This window comes from Barbus barbus (genome assembly GCF_936440315.1).
Source record: "Barbus barbus genome assembly, chromosome: 17".
In the NCBI taxonomy this organism is placed as follows: domain Eukaryota; kingdom Metazoa; phylum Chordata; class Actinopteri; order Cypriniformes; family Cyprinidae; genus Barbus; species Barbus barbus.
In genome coordinates, this window is record NC_136745.1 from 21,957,932 (window position 1) to 21,978,984 (window position 21,053).

The 21,053-nt window shown below is 36.1% G+C and overlaps 1 protein-coding gene across 1 annotated transcript; it reads right to left on the bottom strand.

Moving 5' to 3' along the window:
• Nucleotides 1-1,385: 1,385 nt before the first annotated feature.
• Nucleotides 1,386-19,230, bottom strand: LOC306883253 (glycine receptor subunit beta-like). The gene is made up of 10 exons (XM_079438383.1): nucleotides 18,957-19,230; nucleotides 16,434-16,576; nucleotides 15,855-15,961; nucleotides 14,936-15,003; nucleotides 10,571-10,797; nucleotides 7,563-7,645; nucleotides 6,898-7,038; nucleotides 6,603-6,755; nucleotides 4,869-5,155; nucleotides 1,386-2,192 (listed from the first exon to the last, which is right to left on the bottom strand). Exons 1-10 carry the CDS (start codon nucleotides 18,957-18,959, stop codon nucleotides 1,902-1,904), a joined length of 1,503 nt encoding a protein of 500 aa, XP_079294509.1. The 5' UTR covers nucleotides 18,960-19,230; the 3' UTR covers nucleotides 1,386-1,901.
• Between the last annotated feature and the right edge of the window lie 1,823 nt (nucleotides 19,231-21,053).

The following is a 21,053-nucleotide window of genomic DNA, read 5'->3' on the forward strand; positions in this document are numbered from 1 at the left end:
AGGTAGGAACTTAAATACACAGGTTAATGACTAAAACACAGCTGAACAGAATAAACTAATAATCACATTAAACAAGGACAGAAAACAAACCAAATATGGACACAAGAGGCGGGAATACAAGACACACACGACAGAGGACTGACAAGTTGTTGACAATGTCCAGTATTTCTTTTTCATCAACTCCCCTTATAAACATTGAATAATCATTACTGAAAATATTAATTTCATCTATCCTATCCCCAGTTCTTTGCTCCACAATCACTTTTGCCAAATTGCTCCCAATATTTACAAAATACTATTATTAAATATTTATATGAATATTAAAATCATTGACAATGTGTTTTTGGGTGAAATATCCCTTTAACACTGTGAAAAATCCAACTTCTATTTAGTCAGGTTCACTATTTTAAAGCAACTGCAAGTAGTTTTGCCTGCAACTTTGTAGCCCCCACAGTTAAGTGAGTGAAATTCACTGTCGTAAATATTTCACTGTCGTTATAACAGCTGTACACGCGTTTGTTGCTGCCGTAAAGCAATCGCCCATTTCGCTGTGCTCCGTGCTGCTCACCAAACTCCCAGAACAGACGTTTGAAGGAAGCGTGGGAAAGAAACAGAAGTCATTCACCTTATTTGAGGTTAGTAAATGATCAGAATATTTTGAAACTCAAAATCTTCAAAATTTTCAAAATCTTTTCTGTTGCTTTAAATTATCTCGTGTACAAGTTTGGATTTCTACATTTACGTGTTGCACTTGAATCATTTCATTTTGTGTTAGGTCAAAACATTTGGGAATTATGAGAGTTTACATTTAATTGTCATTTAGAATGAAAAGATAAAACAATAAAACTTGTTTATTTTTAAAATGTTACCATTAGCATGATTAGTGTTACTTTTGGTTAGGTTTGCACAATTGTACATATCCCACACATATTTAAGTTAAGTGGACTTCACAACCACATACAATAGTTTTGAAAATAAATGTCATAAAATTAGCATTAAATTAGCATTAATGTACTTGTTTATATATTAAGGTTTATATTTAGATTTTATATTTATAAAGTTTTATATTACATTTATGAAGATTTATAGGTGAACAACCAGTCTAACTTTCAAAAATTGATACAACTAGTTTAGAAAACTCAAAAATGCTTTGCATTTGGTAGCTTGCATGAATTAACAAATTAAGTAATTGATTCCCCTTAACTCAACTTTAATTTTTACATTTTTATTTATTTTTTTACAGAAAATATTATAAAATTTGCAGTACAAACATGATCTGAAACTATGAACAAAACTACCTATTTCTAGATTTTATTTCTAACTTGACTTTTTAGGATATGATGAGCTTGGGAGGGATATAAATAAGAAAAAGACTCATAGGTCATGAGGTCAGCTGAGCCATTTGGCCATTTATTGATGGTTGATTCACAAGCACAGAAGATGTTGTTTATTTTTTTTTTCTGCTTTATACACTTGCTTGTAATTTCTGGAATGCTTGTAATAGGAACATCAAAAGTTCTTATGGCAGTGTTTATCAGTACAAATATCTCAGCATCATCTTCACAGCTGATCTGTAGGTCAAAAATGTTATATATTTTAAATACAATATATTGATACCCATAAATTCCATTTCCACATGCAAGATAATAATTTCTCTCAGGTTTGTGCATGAATTAAATATAATAGCTGAAAATCAATATTTTAAGCAATGCCTTTATTCTTTCTATTCGAAAATGTTGTTTTTTTATTAGCAATACTGTGTTTATTCCCATAGTTTTGCTTTGCCTGCACATTAGTGACAAAACTGCTCTATTTGATGTCTTAGGTACAAATTATATGGACTGAGACGATACGAAGGAGGGAAAAGTTATCTGAATGGAAGCAGTTTAAACTTTACACAATCACAAATACACAGACCAGTAAATGACATTAAAGAAAAGGAAGGTGAATGGGAAAATCGCACGAGCATAAAGATCTACGCGCTTGGCTGCCGAGGGAATGACAGGTTTAGGAGGTGGCGGCTTCTTGTTGTTTTTGGTTTGGGATTTAGCATTACCGATTTCAATGGGTTTGCCATAGCAGTCAAAGTTTGAGAGTTCAAAGTCCCGTGGCAGAGAGCCTACGATGCTGAAGTCGTTGGAGCGCAAATCTGACTTGGAGGTGCATACCTTTTTGCACCTTGTCTCTGTCACCTGAGAGGGATAAAGAAGGAGAGAGTGAGAAAAAGATGAATAAAGGGAAAACATGTCAGATCTCGGCAACATCTGGTGTGATTTTTACTGAAACATTGAAGGGATAGTTCACCCAAAAATGAAATGCTTTCATCACTTTCTCGTTCTCATGTTGTTCCAAACCAGTTTGACTTACTTTCTTCAATGAAAAACGAAGAGTTTTCCTGAAGAATGTCCAAGCTGCTCTCTACCTTACAATGAAAGTAAAATGGTGACCAACACGGTCTCTGGTCCCCTATCCCCAAAAACATAGTAATAATTTGTCTAATAAATCACTACCAATGGTAATTTGTTTTTGTTTTTTTGTTTTTTTTGTTTACCATTAAAATTATAATGATACAACTAAACTAAATTATAAATAGTTATAAATAATTTGTAAATTTAGAAAAGTGTTCCAAAAATGAATATACTGATTTTATTATTACATTAGTGTTTTTCAACGTGTGAATTAGAATTCATTGTTATTATTGCAAATATATGTAATATGTAGCTTCACTGAAGAAAGAAAACCATTCTGGTTTGGAACTATATGAACATGAGTTATTGATAACAGGATTTCATTTTTGACTTAACAATCCGTTTAATTTCACACTTAGATATTTTCATTTGTATAATTGGGAAATGAACAAATGATAGCTGGCAGGTGGATCATTTATGCATTATAATACTCATTCAGGAATCAGACATGGACAACGCACCAATTCTTTTAGCATTCTCCTTTCTCTTGATACTCTAGACTGCTGGGAGAGGGAGATTTTGAGGACAGGCAATTATTTTGGGCTCTTCCTGAAGCCCTAACAGGGCAGAGGCAGTGTAGCATGGCCCTCCCACGCAGGAAAAACAGGAGAAGAAAAAAAAGTAGTGTGAAGAAACACCTACCTTGCATCAAAATAGAACAGGACAAGACAAGCATTACGAACTGATATGACATTGCCTTGTCTGTTTCTCTCTCTCTCTCTGACTAACAGAGCAGAGGGATGTCTGGATAACTGATGTCTGATGGTCTAATGCCAACTTGTCTGTTGTATTAGTTCTGGATGTGTGGAAAGGGGCAGAAGCCATGCAGTGCTGGACCGTACTACATCCCACTGGGCACACAACACTTAAATCCTCAAACAGCTTGATATCTTTTCTAGTGTGTGGGGACACATGCACAGATTTAGGAAACTGTCTGTCAAATGCAGTATTGGAGCTTTCATATGCTTCTGATAAATGCGGCCTGCTCAAAAGAGCTGAGCATGTCTGAACAGCCGTGAGATGGCTAGAGAATCAGTGGCAGCAAGCAAGCTTTGGGACGCGTCCAAACACCTCTAATTCAGAGCAATGAATGAGGCTTTCTTGGAGGTCAGTGACTTTCAGGGGTTGTGCAAAGAGCATGTGGGTTAATTTGGGGTCAGATGTTCTTCTGGCAGCTGCTGAAGGTCCAGTCTGGGAGTAAATGTGTGACAGTGGTTGAAAACACACCGCATCCTTAAGCCTCCCTCTGGGACCAATTTAAAGCTTATTATAGACTTGAGTAGAACACATTAATCAGCCTATTTCTCCTGTCTATCAGACTATCCTTGCCTTCAAGCCTCTTTTCCAATTGTTGCTATAAAGCTGTCTGTTTTCTGAAGAACATGAAGAACTGTGATTATCCACCTACACTTCTGCATGCAGACCTGACATTAGCAGTGCATGATTTTAGCTTATATAATTACAGGGACAGCAATGCTGGCAAATACAATAAAAACAGAATTGCAACGATGGGCTTTTTAAAAAGGCAAAATCACCCAATTACCCATAATGTGTGTCTCCATGTGCTGCTTAACTTGTGTCTCTATACTGCATACTCTCACAGAATAACACTTAGAATGAATACATTAGCAAATTAAAATGTATAATAATAAATTAACAATACATGATATTTACAATAAATTATTATAAATGTAATTTAATTGTATATTAATATATACTGTATACACTACTGTTTAAAAGTTTTTAAAATGTTTTTTAGATTTTTAAGCTTCTAATGCTTACCAAGGCTGCATTTATTTAATAAAAAATACTATAGGTTAAAATTACTATTTTCTATTTGAATATATTTTAAAATGTAATTTATACCTGTAATGGAAAAGCTGAGTTTTCAGCAGCCTTTACTTCAGCCTTCAGTGTCACATGATCCATCAGAAATCATTCTAATATGCTGATTTGGTATATAATAATTGTACTTATTATTATCACAGTTGAAAATAGTTGTGCACCTCAATATTTTTGTGGAAATCTTTTTTCAGGATTCTTGTTGAACAAGAAGTACAAAACAACAGCATTTATTTGAAATATAAATTGTTTACAATATTCTAAATGTCTTTACTGTCACTCTTGATTAATTTAATGCATGCTTTCTAAATTAAACTATTAATTTCTTTAAAAAAAGGCAAATTACCCCAAACATTGAAACAATAGCGTATATTAAATATACATGCTTTTTCAAATATTGTTCGATAGATAGATAGATAGATAGATAGATAGATAGATAGATAGATAGATAGATAGATAGATAGATAGATAGATAGATAGATAGATAGATAGATAGATAGATAGATAGATAGATAGATAGATAGATAGATAGATAGATACAGTATAATAATTTCTGACCTGTAGTGTACTGACGTGTATAGGGGTGCTTCCCATGCCATTGATGGTGGTCTTGGCAGGGGTCTTTCCCTCCGCCTTCTCCTTGCTAGCAATCTTTGCTCTCTCCGCCTCCAACCGTTTAGGGCTGTTAAGCATCACCTGAACCACAGCGTATTCGACCAGAGAAGCAAAGCCAAAGAGCAGGCAGGCAATCAGCCAGATGTCAATCGCCTTTACATAGGAGACTTTGGGCAGTTCAGAGGCTAGAGATGTGCACTCAGAAGAGAGCGAGAGCACTGACAGTATCCCTGCAGACAGAGAGAGGTCATTAGATCAAATGAGCTGAGGAGAAATGAGCTTACACATTGATCTGAAGTTGTTTCCAAAGATAATACTAAAGCAGACTGTAAAACATATATATGAAGGCATCTGTAACAGTATTAGATTAGTGGACAACAAATGACATCCATAATATCACATAACGGGTTTTTATCTTGTTTTCTGTTACATTACTGTTCAAAAGTCAAAGATTGGTAAGATTTTTTAAAGATGTTTTTGAAAGAAGTATCTTATGCTCACCTACAGTATACAGTAAAAACAGTAATACTGTGAAAAGCATGGTGCTTTACATATTAGTGGAAACTAAGCAACAATGTCTTTACCATTACTTTTGATCAACTTAATGCATCCTTGCTGGATAAAAAGATATGTATACTGACCCCAAACTTTTAAACAGTAGTATATATACAGTAATCGTTTGTTTAAAGAAATGTAATTTAGAAATATAAAAATATTTCAGTTATGAGTATTATGAGTAAGCCTGCTTCACACAGAAGCACTTTTCTGTCCCTTACATGTTTGTTTATTAAACATTTTGTTATTTATTAATCATTTTATAATAATCTTATGTCTTATAATATGCTCATATTTGAAATATTTTAACATTAATAAAATTAGTAAAATATGATTAAATATTTCATTTTATTGATCCCACAAAATCTAGTTTTCATCTGGGTCTGTGCATGAATAATCCAAATGAATGCAAACACACACACAAACCAAACACTCACAAAATGCAAAAAATGACTAACCTGAAATGACCATGGACAGTGGCATTTTGAGATGGCTCTTGATGTAATCACATTATACTGTGACAATGACAACAATGTGGACAGAATGATGGTGGTACTGGAATCACCAATGGAATCACAGAAAAATTTTATCATAACCAAATCACAGCAGAGGATTTGGAGACATTTTGGAATGTCCAACCCATGAAACGCCACCCAGTGCACAAGGAATAAGCACGTTCCGTGAAAACAATGCATGCAATTATTAGCAATATCAAGCTATAATTGAAAAACACAAGAAATCGTCACATTTCGTGGCACCTTGCATAATCTTCATCGCATCTCAGATAATCCTCTCTCACTGACCTCTGTGCTTCCCATAGAGAAATAATGCCTGTGGGCTGCAGCTGAGGCTGATGGAAATATCCTGGACATGCATCATATTTCCTTGGAGATGCCTTAAGGTAAGCAATTGATGAAAAGGAGCTAGGGTGCTGTAGGGGATAGAAACCCCTAAACGTCACGCAACGACGGCATTGAAAAGATTCATTGGTGGATGTTACATTGTTGAAAACGGTGAATGAAAAATGTAAAGGATGTGGTCGGTTATGGGGGTACCAGACTCCACAGAGACATGAGATGAGATGCTGATGCTTGTGGTGGGACTGATGATTCGAAAAAGTACCCAGAGGGACACGGGCAGCGCTGGCGTCAGGGTTGATCCAAAAAGAGAGCCAGGAGAGGACGACGATGAGCAGGGTGGGAGCGTATACACCCATCATGTAGAAGCCCACCTGCCGCCTCAGAGTAAAAATCACCTCCACACACGTGTAGTAACCTATCATACAAAAGTTCAAAAGGTTGCTTTAAATGGACATGTTTTTTTTTCTGGAATCGCATCTAATGGCTACCTCCTCAACAAGGCCGGAGAGAGCTTATGTACACATTAGTGCCATTCATGGAAAGTGGAAAGCTTTTACCTGTCCCTGCGTAGTACTTGGTGCAGTTGCCATATTCAATGTCCTCTTGTTTAATATCGAACTGAGGCAGAGCAATCTCTTCCATCTGTACAGGGTCTCCAGACTGCCACATGAACTGCAGGTCATCTGTGGTGTAGCCAACTAGACACACATTAAATACGATAAAAAATAATGTTACAAATAACAATAATAACTGTTAGACTACAAGAAAAGTCTAAAAATACTGTGCACAAAGTACTGTGTCAATATGAAGGAATATTCAGTATTGATTTTTCAGATGTTTTACCCGCATTTTGAATCGTGTTTTAGGGAAAAAAAGAGTCCATAAGCTTCCCAGTACCTTTTCTGTTTTTCAAAAAAAAAAATCTTACAATGTGTACTAGCCTCATACTTCAGTGATTGACTTTTTAAATTAAATTTTAGATTTTTAAACATTATATTTATAGTTATAGTGCTCACCAAGAGCACTTTCTAGCGAAATATACAGTATATTATATATAACATAAAATATATAACAACATCAAATATCTTAATTTCTTAAGATATTACTCCTTTCTTAAAATGTAACTAATTTTCATTACTCTTTTCAGGTCTAGTAGTGATATCCCTTCATATTTTCAAGTTCTTTATGACCCTAGGAAATTATTGTATTCATATTCACGTACAGCTCTCGAGCTGCATTTTGCATCGTTGGGTGTCCATGGGGAAGAGAGTCAAGTCCAGTGGACAAGAGAGGGTAACAGACAACCTGAAAAAGGAAAAAATAAAAAATAATAAAATAAAAAAGCAAATCTGAGTACCGGACAATGAATAATGCAGCAGACTGGTGAGTTTGAATCAGAGTAGTAATTTTGAATGGGGCATTTTACATTGCTTTTCCCTAAAATACACTACTTGATCAGCTATATATGGTCATCTAAACATTATATCAAATTTGCACTTAAACATTTAATTTTAAAGCTGTGGACATTAATAAGGGGTCAAACGGAAAACTTACAGATTCCACTTACTGTATTTAAAGATTCATGCAGAGTATATTCAGCAACATTGCAAAGATTTCTACCAAGATTATTTTACCACCAGGTTGCATCACTTGAAAGTAAATCTAAATTTAACAGATTTCATAAATGCCACAGGCATGAAAGGTCTTTCCTGACAGAGGGATAAATTCTTCATGCAGTTCCGTTTATTGTGCACCGCAAGCACACCAAGGCATATTTATTTAAAACACCATTAACACATGAAAGCTTTTTGGTTTTCTGCCGTAATCTGACAAGCACGGTCTCAGATGCAGCAAAGAGCTACTTTTTACACCAGCGAGGCCACACAGCACTTGAGTGCACGAACTGAAGCACTATGCCAAGATATTTTTGTAAAGGCCTGGGAGAGGTTAGAGAGATCTGTTTTTGTTTTAAATGTATCTTTATGGTGCATTATACAAATTATCTGAGAGGAAGAAAGAAAGAGAGAGACGATGTAAGATGGGGTTAGACGAGAAAAGACAGGGCACACAAAGATGCAAAATAAAGATTCCTTATGAAAATAAACATTGCGTCCATCATATTATCTTACTCCAAACAAAGTTTAATTATGAAAAATGTTAATTTTATTTTATTTTTTTCACTAATGTCCAATATACTGGACATTTTGACACACGCATATACAATTTTAGTATCACTGAGATAGTATTATATTTTGAGTTTTTAAATTATTTTGAAGTAAAGTTTTAGCAATTAGTTTTTATTCATTTTTATTTCGTAGTAGTTTATTTGCTATATAAATTTAAACTAAGTGAAAATGCTTTTTTGGGGGGGTTTGGCATATATATACTTTATTTTAGTTAATACTATTAAGTTAATACTTTTATTTGCAAGTAAATTATTATGGTTAGTATTAGTATGGTTATTATGTAATGATATAGTGTCATTCTTGGATGCTGTTATTTTTGAAATCTTTTTTAAGCTGACTAAAGAAAAATTCAAATCTTTGCACAAATGTCAGAATTTTCCAATAAGAAATAAGATTCTCATATTTATTTCCAGTACTCTGGATGTTTACAGTCGAATGAATAGGTTATGGGAAGAAAGGGATAATAAAGTGCGATAATAAGGGGGATGTAAGGTGTGTCAGTTTCATGAAGAAAAAGAGATAGGAAAGATATGAAATGTAAAGTCTATGCATGTACAGTACTGAGGCAGTTGAAGGTCGATGGACGAGTAAAGGCAGAATTTGTTTCAGGGAGGTATAATATGAAATAAACACTCTTGTTTCTTTTTGAAAGACTAAGACAGTAATCCCCTGCCACACACATACCCAGAGCAAGGCATCCTGGGCCGATGCCAAAAGTGAGAAAGGGCACACAGAAGACCACCCAGCTCATGCTGTGATCCGGGTGGCATGGAAAAACACTATGGAAATACATTTGCCTCAGACATATCAGAGCAAAACGTGATGCTCTTAAACACACTTCCCATCCAGACTGAAATGGCTCTGTGCCAGTGTTTAGATTTTTATCTTTACCCTAAACTGGACCGTGTCCAATGCCCGGCTGGCACAGTGACCACAGTTATATGCACATTTGTGTAGAGCATAACGGTTTGTGGAATTGTTTACCTTTATAAATAACTGTTAGTTTAAATCTATTGGTGTTGATAAACTTTTGCTAAATAAAAAAAGATGATAAATAAAAAAAGAATAATATTTCCACAGCACTGCATGGACAGATCTACAGCAGGTGTGTTCACTGGCTACTAGAAGTCTCTGAGAACTTCATTCACTCAGCAGGACCTGCAGATAAAGCAGTGGAAAGATAACGACAGAGGTGTCCACCACTGCTAAAGGACTGAATTTTCACATGGGATAAAATAGCAGGAGCTGTAATTTAGGTGTCAGTGGTGAGGTGAAATCCTAGGGTCAACAGATGTATCGAATCTCCAATTCTCAGATTACTTTAAGTTCCATGAGGTTTATTAAAAGCCTTAAGAAGAGCTTGGATGAGGACTAAGTCACTGCTGTCTGTCATCCAAACGTGTATTTTCTGTTATTTTGATTATATATACTTTATAAGACACTTATTTTACTTGTTTTAGTTGCATCTATACTCAAATTAGTATGGAAGCCTGTTTCTAGCTCAGACTAATTAGATAATTAGGACTTCATTTCTTATAACTGTGAATTTATTTATTGCGATTTATCTAAGGGTGATTTTATGTACAGTACCATTCAAAAGTTTAGGGGCAGTTGGAAAAAAAAAATACTTTTACATCCTCAGCAACGATGCATTAAATTGATCAAAGGGGACAGCAAAGACTTTTACATTGTTGAAAAAGAGTGCGACTTCATTTCTTACAATGTGACATTTTATCTTGCAGCGTGATATTGTAACTTATTTTAAACTTTGACTCACAATTTAATATTTCATTGCTCGGTAACAGGCTTCCCTAAATTTGTGAACACGGTGAACCATTAATTTCAACACCTTCAGATTAAACTCCTGCACAGTCATTTGTTCCACTTTAAAAGGCCTTGACACCTGATAAACTCTTGTGTTTGCTTTGTTTTGATTGCTGCGGTAAATAATGTGAGTAGGTGTTACCAGCACTCAAACCTCATTTGTCACATCCGCAAAATACAGAGGTTGGATACTTTGCAGGAATAGAGCATAAAAGTTCACCTCATGCTGATGAGGACATCTCCGTTCCTGAAGATAAAGAGCAGGATGTTCTCCTGAGTGACGTCATGAAAGTTAGCGCTCTTTTCGTTGGCAAAGAAAAGATCGGGTTTCCATAGGCATTTGAACATCTTCGGGTCAACGGTGAGTGAATCCGACTTGAAGTCCTGAGGAAGCCGGAGTCTGGGATCGTTCCAGCGCTGTCTCAAAAAGATGTTGACACGATAGTCCTAGGAAATACGAGACAAAATATCCATTAAAGTTTTCATAAATTCAATCAAGCCTGAAAAACCTGGTATTTTGTGACCATAAATTGGCTTCTGGGTGGGTAGGTGGAGGGTAGTTAGCAGGGCTGACACCTGTCTTTGTGTTACGTGACAGGAACTGTGAGAAGCCTTGATTTGGACACAAAAACAGCACATTAGTCCTTAGGGTGACAGAGGAGCCCAGGTGTCTTAGGCATCGCCATGGCAACCAGCATTTCTCACGACCTCTGAGTGATGTTTTTAAAAAAACGCATGTCTCTGAAGGTATCCAGGCTCCAATAATGGCTGGTATTGAAGGCGCACAGCTGCGGTGCTTGGAGCTGCTCCTATTTACATTTCCAACTATCGCAAACATCAGAGGCGTGCGACGGGTGCTGCAATGAGGGCTCACGTTGTATGTGAGTACCTACACTAGGGAAAACACAGGGTTCGTTAAGTCAGATTGGCCCCAGCTTCCCTGCTGGCTTGCATGAGCAAAAGGCTTTGAAGTGGCATTTTTAAGAGCCATGCTTGCACAGGTTCTTTGCGATCCTCTTCACTAATATTCTCTGGGTCTCATTCGGGCTTAAATTGATAAGCAATATTGATAACGCCATTGTTTACAATACAACCAAAGTGCATTCTGAGGTGAGGGGTGTGACGTTTCTGGACTTTAGACTTTAGACGATTTAGTGAATCACAACACACTGGGCCAGCTAACCAATCTGAGCCCACTGCATATTTCTGAGGGATGTGAAAAATAATGTTGTTTTTCTTTAAACTAAACATTAACACATGTTAAACTGCACCCCATAAACACAATCAAGCTTAGAAAAAAAGTCAACCACCCTTTTAAAAAATATGACAAAAGCAGGATTTCCTGCAAGCATTTTGAGTGCTGTTGAGCTGCTATCTTTTGAGTGCTATCTATCAGCGGGTCCGTCTACAGATCCGTAATATATCTGCTCATAGACGGATCCTCTGATAGACGCGGCTTTTCATATGCCCCCCCTTTCCGTGTGTATCTGTGTAAGCGCTTGGTGAAGAGCATGAAGCAATGATCATAATAGCCAATCACAGACATATCTGTTGAGCGCGTGAACACAATGGCCAATCAGAGGTTTTTAAGAATCCACTCAACAGTGCTCAAAATGCTTGCGGGAAATGCTGGTATCGTCACATTTTTTCCATTTTTAAAGGTCGGTACTTTTGACAACACTAGTATATTACACTCCTGCCATAAAGATCTAATATAAACATGCAATTTCATTCCCAGCTGTTTACCTTCACAGATATAACTGACTGTTTTAGTAACTCATGTGTTTTTAACATAAACTAGTGTGTATTTGACAGTTTAAGCGCAAAAAGACATGAAAGAGAGTTTAGTACTCACATGCCTTGTGACAGTGCACATGCTTCGGATGTGTGCATTTAGAAAACCGTATAGCAGAAGTATAAACTAAAATGGTTTAAAACGCATGATTTATGTGCGATAGACATGGTAATCATAACCAAACAGATGTTTTTAGCAGAGTATCTGAGGTACGAGCTGTAAAGTCACAACACTATTTTGGAAAAGGGGGCTTGGAGCCACAGCTTTTAAAGAGACGTGCACGAAAACAGTGTTTCTGCTTCCACTCAAAATAGGCATTTTCAAAATTATATAAAAAATTATTTGTGTGATATAATTTGAGCTGAAAAGGGGCATAATAGGTCTCCTTTACATGTTACTACTTGTTTTAGAATGTTTAGAAAAAAATCTAAACTAACATTCCTATAATGTTTGCAAAATAATCAAATTGAATGTTCCCCTAAGGACCATTCACACTAAGCACAATAACTATTACAATAACTACATAGTGTCCACACCGATGTACAATAACTTATTATAAACATGCATTTAAATGTTGTCATCTGTCACTTTAAATGCTTGAGTTCTCTATTAAAGCAGGATGGATTCTGATTGGCTTCCAATGTTTTATTAGCTAAAAAATTAGTTCCTGTGTGGCAGTATCATTATAGTTGTTGTGTGGACTCTTCTATGCACATACTTGACCTGTACATACATAGTCGCCTATATTATATATTATATATTGTGTATTTTTTTTTTTTTTTTTTTTTTTTTTTTTGCTGCTTTGTACATTGGTTATTGGCTATTTCTTGTTATTTTGTTTTTATTACCTGTGTCCTGTCCTGTTACTGTCTTTCTGTTGCACTGTGGAGCTTCTGTCACTACAACAAATTCCTTGTATGTGTAAACATACTTGGCCAATAAATAAAGCTCATTCTATTCTTTTCAGTTTAGACCGATTTTTAAATTGTAGTTATCGTTTATAGTTATTGGGCCTTTACTGTTCACATAACCATGAAAAAATGTTTTTAAAACAAAAAATGGATGTTTTGAACATTCAGAGAACTTTCAAAAATAACATTGTCATAACTTGAAAAGTTTAGCAAAATGTTTTCCCTTATTTGGTTTTTCCTGTCCTAGTTTAGTTAATCATCGTTTATTCCATTCACCTGTTTTGTATTAATCATCTTGTTTGCTCTTTTGTTCTTGTTCCTTTATAAGTCCTCAGTTCTCCCTTTGTCTTTGCCTGAGTTTAATGTTAATTAAAGGTTTAAAGTGTGTTGATGCCAAGTCGTTCTCATGATCCTTTATTTTATTTTGACTACAACTACTACACCGTAACAATGTTTACAAGTGTTGTTCTGTTGGACCTTCCTGTCCAAATGGTAATAAAGTACTGTATAAGCTGTGGTAGGCAAAGTGGCCTACTTCTTACTAGTCATGTCTCTGGAGAGGTTATGAATAGCCTTTTTGTATTTCTGTTCTATACCACCTGTTCATTTTAAGGTTAACCACAGCAGAAAGATGCAACAACAAAATGGGACCACATTTCCAATGCTATAAAAGCCTGGTGTCACGCAACACTCCTGTAGAAGTGAATGCAAAACTATATTCAACCTATGACACCATACAGTGCTGGGCAGAAAACATGGCCCTCTGATGTGCTTCCAGGGGAAATATTTTCAGTGGAGGTGATCTGAGACACTCTGGCATGATGGGTTGTTTATGGGTGTCACTGTTCATAAGGAGCCAGACGTAAGATTGTGGGGTCTGGAGCAGATTCTTTTTTTTCTTTTTTTTTTTTTTTTCTTCCTGGTGGAGTGTTAAGTAAACACGGTAAGCCTAAAATAAAGCTCACAGTCATGAATCCAACCGTCTGTCTGGTGGGACTTGTCTGACAATCTGACATTTTAAAAACCTTTTTTTTCTTTTTTTTTGAGACTGGTCTTTTCTTTGTTGATCTAATCATTGATTTCAAAATCAATGGCATTTTAAGATTCAGAAAGTAAAAAAAAAAAGTAAAAAAAAAGTAAGAAAGGAAAACAATTGAATAATCTTAAGGAAAATACAAGACTCTATGATCAAACATTCTGGCAAATGTCACTTAAAAGATTTGTGTTCAGCTTGTTTGGATAAACATCAATATTCAGGGAACTTTTTTGTTGTACGGTGAAATTACAAAGAAGTTGAGTGATAGGAAATGATTTATATGAAAAAGTAAATATGGAAAATATGTTAATTATATACCATTCAAATGTTTTGGGGATACGTTTTTTTTCTTTTTTTACTTTTATTTAGCAAGGATGCATTAAATAATTTAAAAGTGACAGTAAATGTCTTCATTTCTTTTTAAAAAATGAAGTTCCTTTTCATTTTCTGTTCATCAAATAATCCTGGAACAAATGCATCACAATAAACCAGTTAACACCAAAAACCTTATAAATAAATAAATAAAATCAGCATATTAAAATAATTTCCAAAGGATCAGGTGACACTGAAGACTGCTGAAAATTTATCACAGAAATAAATTATATTATAAATATGTTAAAATAGAAAACAGTGATTGTAAATTGTAATATTTTTCCCAAATTACATTAAATAAATAAATGAAGCATTGGTGAGCATTAGAGATTCAAAAACATTTGTACCAACTCCAAACTATTGAACGGTAGTGTTTATATATTTATGATTATTATTTCTATTTTTATTTATTGCTATATGTTTGTGTTCACTATTTATTGTGTATGGAAAGACAAAAGTGATGTGCAATACCATAGTAGTCTCTTGGATGGACCCAAAGCTGTTGATAAAAATGTTCACACGATCCTCAACAGGAATACCTAAAAACAAAGCACAAACAAACTGTACATCTCAGCATATCAATCACATCCATCAAACAAGACGCACCAAAAGTCATTCTAGCAATTTATGCAGCACACTTTCTCACGGACTGTTACGGGTAACAGTAACTATTTGGTTTATACCATGAAACATATGTTTTCACTTTATGTATACTATGTGGAAAACGTGGCATTATAGGAAAATGCTTCAACTACTCCACTGCTATTCCTACTCCCAAGATTATAATGTTGACTTTAATGACTGCCAGGATCTTTCATCTGGTCCAGATATGAAGAGCAGCTGGCTGGCCATAGGGAGTAATAACACTGAATCATACAGTGAGCTCTTAACACTCAGACCACATCAAGGCCCACGTTTACATCGAATGCCAGAGAACAGGGAGGCAACAGAGGTTTTCACTCTTTACAACCTGCTTCATTATATCAGGAAAGGCTGCCAACAGTAGCATAACCTAGAATTACGTATCTGCCACAATGTATATACATACATTAAAACATGCTTTGTAATGTTTAATAATTGGACATAAATATATTCATTGACAGGTGGGCACGCAACAGACAATGTAATAATATCAAGTGAATAAATAGCAGTAAACAGTACCAGCAGAAGTATATATTTATACAAGGAAGGGAAAGCTTGTTAAGAAAAACTCTTGTTGCTATTTCTGAGGTACTCTGAGGAAAGTGGTAGGGCAAGGGTTAGCAGTTGGTAAGACCGTTTGAGTGGCTGCTAGGAGGTCTCTTTTTGTCTTCTGGGGTGTTGCTAGATAGATGAGACAAAAATAATGAATCTGGTTCATAATTACACATATAATGGCATTAGTACTGACCTTTGAAGTTGGGTCGGATTCTTGGGTCATAGCTGACCAAAAGCATGTTGAGGATGTTGCTGGTAGAGTTTGCTGGAACCCGTGCCAGATCCTCTGACGACAGCTGCCTGAAGAGAGCAAAGTTTCAGTCATCTGTTTATTAAAATGTCTTGCAAAGGGCAGCATTTACAACTCAAGAGTCAAACGCTATGATGATGTGAGTTACTTCATATGCGAAATGTTAAGTACACACAACATTAGAGCAGATTAAATGGATAGTTCACCCAAAAATTAAAATTCAATGTCCTTACTACTTTTCTGGAACATAAAACGTTTCAGTTGCGTTGATGTCTATGCAGGGTCAGAAAGCTCTCGGATATCTTAATATGTGTTCCAAAGATGAATGAAGGTCTTATGGGTTTGGATGACATGATGGTGACTAATTAATGACAGAATTTTAATTTTTGGGTGAACTATCCCTTTAACCGTTATAGTTAACTGTTAGTCTATAGTTCCCATAGTCAACGTGATATGTGTATAGTACAATAGCAGTATTTTATGAAAAATGAGCCATAAAATGTTGCATTCAAATGTACTTACGAAGGACAGTAAACCTGTTTTCCCTTTTTCTTTCCCTTCTTAGCAGATTTTTCTTTGGTGAATCCTCCTTCCATCCAGAGACAGATGATAAGCAACAAGAAAATCACCTTTAGAGCCTTCATATTACAGCAGTTCAACTTAGCCTGGAAGAGAAACAACACATACTGTAATATGTGTATTATATTAGATGCATACTGACATTATTTCTATAATGGTTATTAGGTAATTTAGTGCTGTTTTTTTGATGGCGTTACTTAATCCACTTTATTTAATTCCAAAAAAAAAAAAAAAAGCAATGTCAATATTTTAAACATTACTCTTTCGAGAAAAAAAAAAATCTGATATGTCCTTTGTTCAAAGCCTTACATGAACATAACCCTGCAATTCCCAGCAATATTAATGGATAACAATGTCCTCTCTCAGAAGACATACAGTTAGGGCAAGACTGCGCTGGGCTGTCTTTGAGACTGATGGTTCGTTGGCTCAGGAAATGTGGTTCTGTTGTATCCGTGACCACTTTAAAAATGTGCTGTGGGTGGTCTGACAGTGTGCTTCTACAGTATAAAAGCACATTGTATCCACAAATTATATAGGACAAATTATTGAATTTATTACCAAAACTACTAATTTTGCCCCTAAACAGTGCCTTACTGATATAAATGTCACAAGTGTTCTTGGTATCCTTGCATGTGCATTATAAGAATATTAGCAGGATTAATTCATTTAAAATGCACTATAGGAAATAACTTGTCAGCAGTTTTAACTATGCCAAACGTCAGCCTATTTGACTCATGTACAGTCTTCTGTACAACACAACCATCCATGAGTGTCCCAAATGTAGGGGAGAGGAAACAATTGGAAAGATCAGCATGAGGAATTCCCCTCTGAGGAACACTGCCAGAAAACTCCCCTGTCTAGACTCTTCCACCCTCCACCTCTGGAGGTCTAATTCTGCACCAGTGCATTGATCATCATCTTAACTGAAACAGGCCAGCGTTCATGCACACTCCTCCAATCTCTCACTCATTCCATCATTATTATTATCACCAGATGCTTGTGTTTCTCTTTCCGATCTCTCCATATCTCTCAATCTCTTTCTCTCTCTCATTCCCTGATTCAGCGGTCATGGCAATTTGAGTTTAATGTTCTTCCTTGGAAAGACACACACAAACACTGACTGCAGGTCTACTGAAGTATAGAAATTCAAGAAATGGATTATAATGTTTTACTATGGAAGATAATTTAAGGGAAAGAGAGATATGGTTTTGCTTTATTTTCACAACAGACTAAATCTAAGTAAACTTGACCCTTATTCAATTGAAACACTTCTTTTTTTGGCTGCCTGCCCTTAGTAAGTCTGACTGCTTCATTCACAACTAAAAAAAGAGTCTGTTCCACTTATACACAGGTGATGATGTTCATTTTAAATGATCTCTGACCTATAACAAAGATATGTACAGTAACCTATAAGGAAAAGCAGATAAGTGTCCATAAATTAAGTATTAGAGGTAACAAAGGTGAAAAAAATATATTTAATTATGTTCATTATATTAATTATGCCGACTGTAGCTCACACAACATGCTACGGCAATCAGAAGAGGTTTAAACAAACTGCTGATCATACAATATTATGAAGGGAAGGGGGGAAAGGGAAGTGGTGTGTGGCCAAGTATGGTCGGAATTTGTGCTCTGCATTTAATCCATACAAGTGTACACACAGTAGTGAACATACACCCGGAGCAGTGGGCAGCCAATGCTGCGGTGCCTGGGGAGCAGTTGGGGGTTCGGTGCCTTGCTCAAGGGTCTCACCTCAGTCGTGGTATTGAGGGTGGAGAGAGTGTTGATTATTCACAACCCCCACCTACAATCCCTGCCGGACCTGAGACTCAAACCCACAACCTTCAGTTTACAAGTCCAACTCTCTATCCATTAGGCCACAAGCCCTGAAGGCTCCATATAGTAGCTGTTCATCTCCATAAGGATAAATGTATAAAAAAAATGTTTGTGTTGATTTAATAAATTCAAAAAAATGTCAAACCTAATAAATAATAATAAAATAACAAATAATACAATCGCCCACTAAAACAAACAAACAAATATTTCACACATTTATTACACACAATTATGTTATGTTTATCATTTTGATTCAGTAATAAACTTATATCATAGTTAGGCCCAAATTACATAATTTTAGCCGGACAGATGACTGATCATGCTCATATTTTAGGTTTATGCAAATGCGTAAAGGTATAGCAACGACCTGTGGATGCATTTGAGCATCAAGTTGAAGAAGTTGCATTCAGGCATGATAGAAAATAAACAGGTAACGGTAGCAGATGGGGGAGAGGGAAAACATAGCAACAGGATCCTCCATGACGACGAGGGGGTTGGGATGACGATGATGAGGGGTAATACAACAAAGAATGACAGCATTTACGCGCGTCGTACCTTCACCCATTCATCATACACATTTAAAACGCTCGATCGTTCTTTTCTTTAAATATTACCCGCGGTTTCACTCACCATTTCAATATGGTAACTGTTGTTGATCCACCGATCCGATCCAGCAGCGCTGACAGTGCAATCGGTCGTTAATGCTTCATGACCAGTCGCCGTCTATATCGCATTCTGCTCTTCGTTCCTTCAGTCAGCGCGAATCAGCGCGAAATTTCATTACGACGGCGATTCCCGTCTGTTTCTCTTATCTTTTTCAATTTTATTAATCTGAACAGAATCTATATTCCCGCTGTCCCGCTATTGCTTTGGTAAAGGGTTGCCAAGATGGAGCCTTGTGTGTGCACCTGTCATGCAACATGCGCAGTAGAACGCTGTACAAGGACAGAATTAATCACACAGCTTCCACAGCAGCACTGGAATTTAATGCAAGGCCATCACACTTGCTCTGCCGTTTCAGCACCAGTGTGTTGCTAAAAATGATTATCACACGCAGTATTCTCTGGTGTGTCCATATGATGCTTGAAATTGTGCTTCTGTAACAGAAGGAAGAAAATGAAAGAAAGAAAGAACTCATAAAGGAATGAATGTACACAAGGATGTATGCAACAACAAGAAAGAAGAATGCATGCAATGACAATTGCAATCAGGAATAGATGCAACAGAGAGAGAGAGAGAGAGAGAATGAATCTGTACACGAAAAAAATAATGCAAGAACGAAAGAAACAAATGTAAGAAAGAAAGTTTTACCCAAAAAAAAAAGAATAAAACTTATTTTTTTGCATGTGTAAAGAATTACATTTTTAACCCTCATGTTAAGTTTTGGCCATTTTGACCTAGAAAATGATAGTTAATGTTTTTGCATTGTACTAATACTTACTGTCTTTGCTCACTCAGGGTATTATAACTTTTTACACTTTTTGAGGAATTGTTTGAGGATTTTTTTTCACAGTTTTAAGTAAACATTGCCAAAATTATCCACAAAAAATGTTTTTTTCCATTAAAAAACTGAGGTGCATAAACTCAGATCCATGATTCCTATGACCAGTCACTTCCAAAAAGAAATAAAAAAAAACTGTGCTAACTGAAAGAAAACAAAAGTTGACAAAAAGATCGAATCCAAGATTTGGTGATAATAGGTCAATTATATTTACAAGCCATTTTTAAAAGGCCAATCAATTTCAACTGAGATCAGATTAGGGAAAGGATTTTCAGCATAGCACAAGGGTTAATGTTATTTTTTAACTTTTTTTTATATGTCCCTCTATGCTTGTTCCTAGCTGAATGAATGGTGCCATTTTAAGCTTAAACAAGAGTATTCCAGCTACAAGCAAAGTAAAACACAAGTGTGCCAGCCAACAGACACAAGGTGCAAATGTTTGTATTTTTTAAGAACATCGGGACGTGGAACCAGTGGAATGTAGTCATCAGGTATAGTCTCAAACCGAGGCCAAATACATTTTTTTTTCTCTCTGAGCGACATCCAGCACTATTACTTCCTCAAAAGACAACACAAACATTAAGACGTGAACCAATAGCAAAGCTCAGACACATTTATCGCCCATGCAGATATTTTCCAAGGGTCCTGGGCGAATGGTGTTTGTATTAAGTGAGAATGAAAACACAGACATTCACAAATTTCCACAGGGCACTCTGGCGTTCAGCAGAGGTCCAACGACCTCAAGCATTGTTCGAATGAATTATACGCAATACTATACCTCCTTCATCAGCTTTGTCAGCACAATAGACGCCTTAGTCTCTGTTTTTCATTGTAGCGGAGCAGAACATATTAATAATGCGTGCACATAAACTAAATTACTGATTAATACCGGTTGAATTAAAACCCCGACAATAAATGACCAGGAACAAAGCGAGGCTTGTTTTCAGAAAACGTTCAATGTTTGGCCAAAAGCCACATAGCTGATGGACAATGTAGCACCGGTCCAAAAATATGTCAGTATGTTCTAGCAAATCGAATGTGGTATTATATCTGGCATGCAGACTCCACTTTGCTATCAGTCTCCACACACCCCTGTGCTGACACATTCCTCATTAAAAATGAAAATAAAAGCAATCATAGGGTGAAGGTACCACTTTACTTTCTCAAAGACACTTCTTTTTGCCATATGATGGTGTGTAGCTCTCAAGAGGCGAATAAGACCCTAA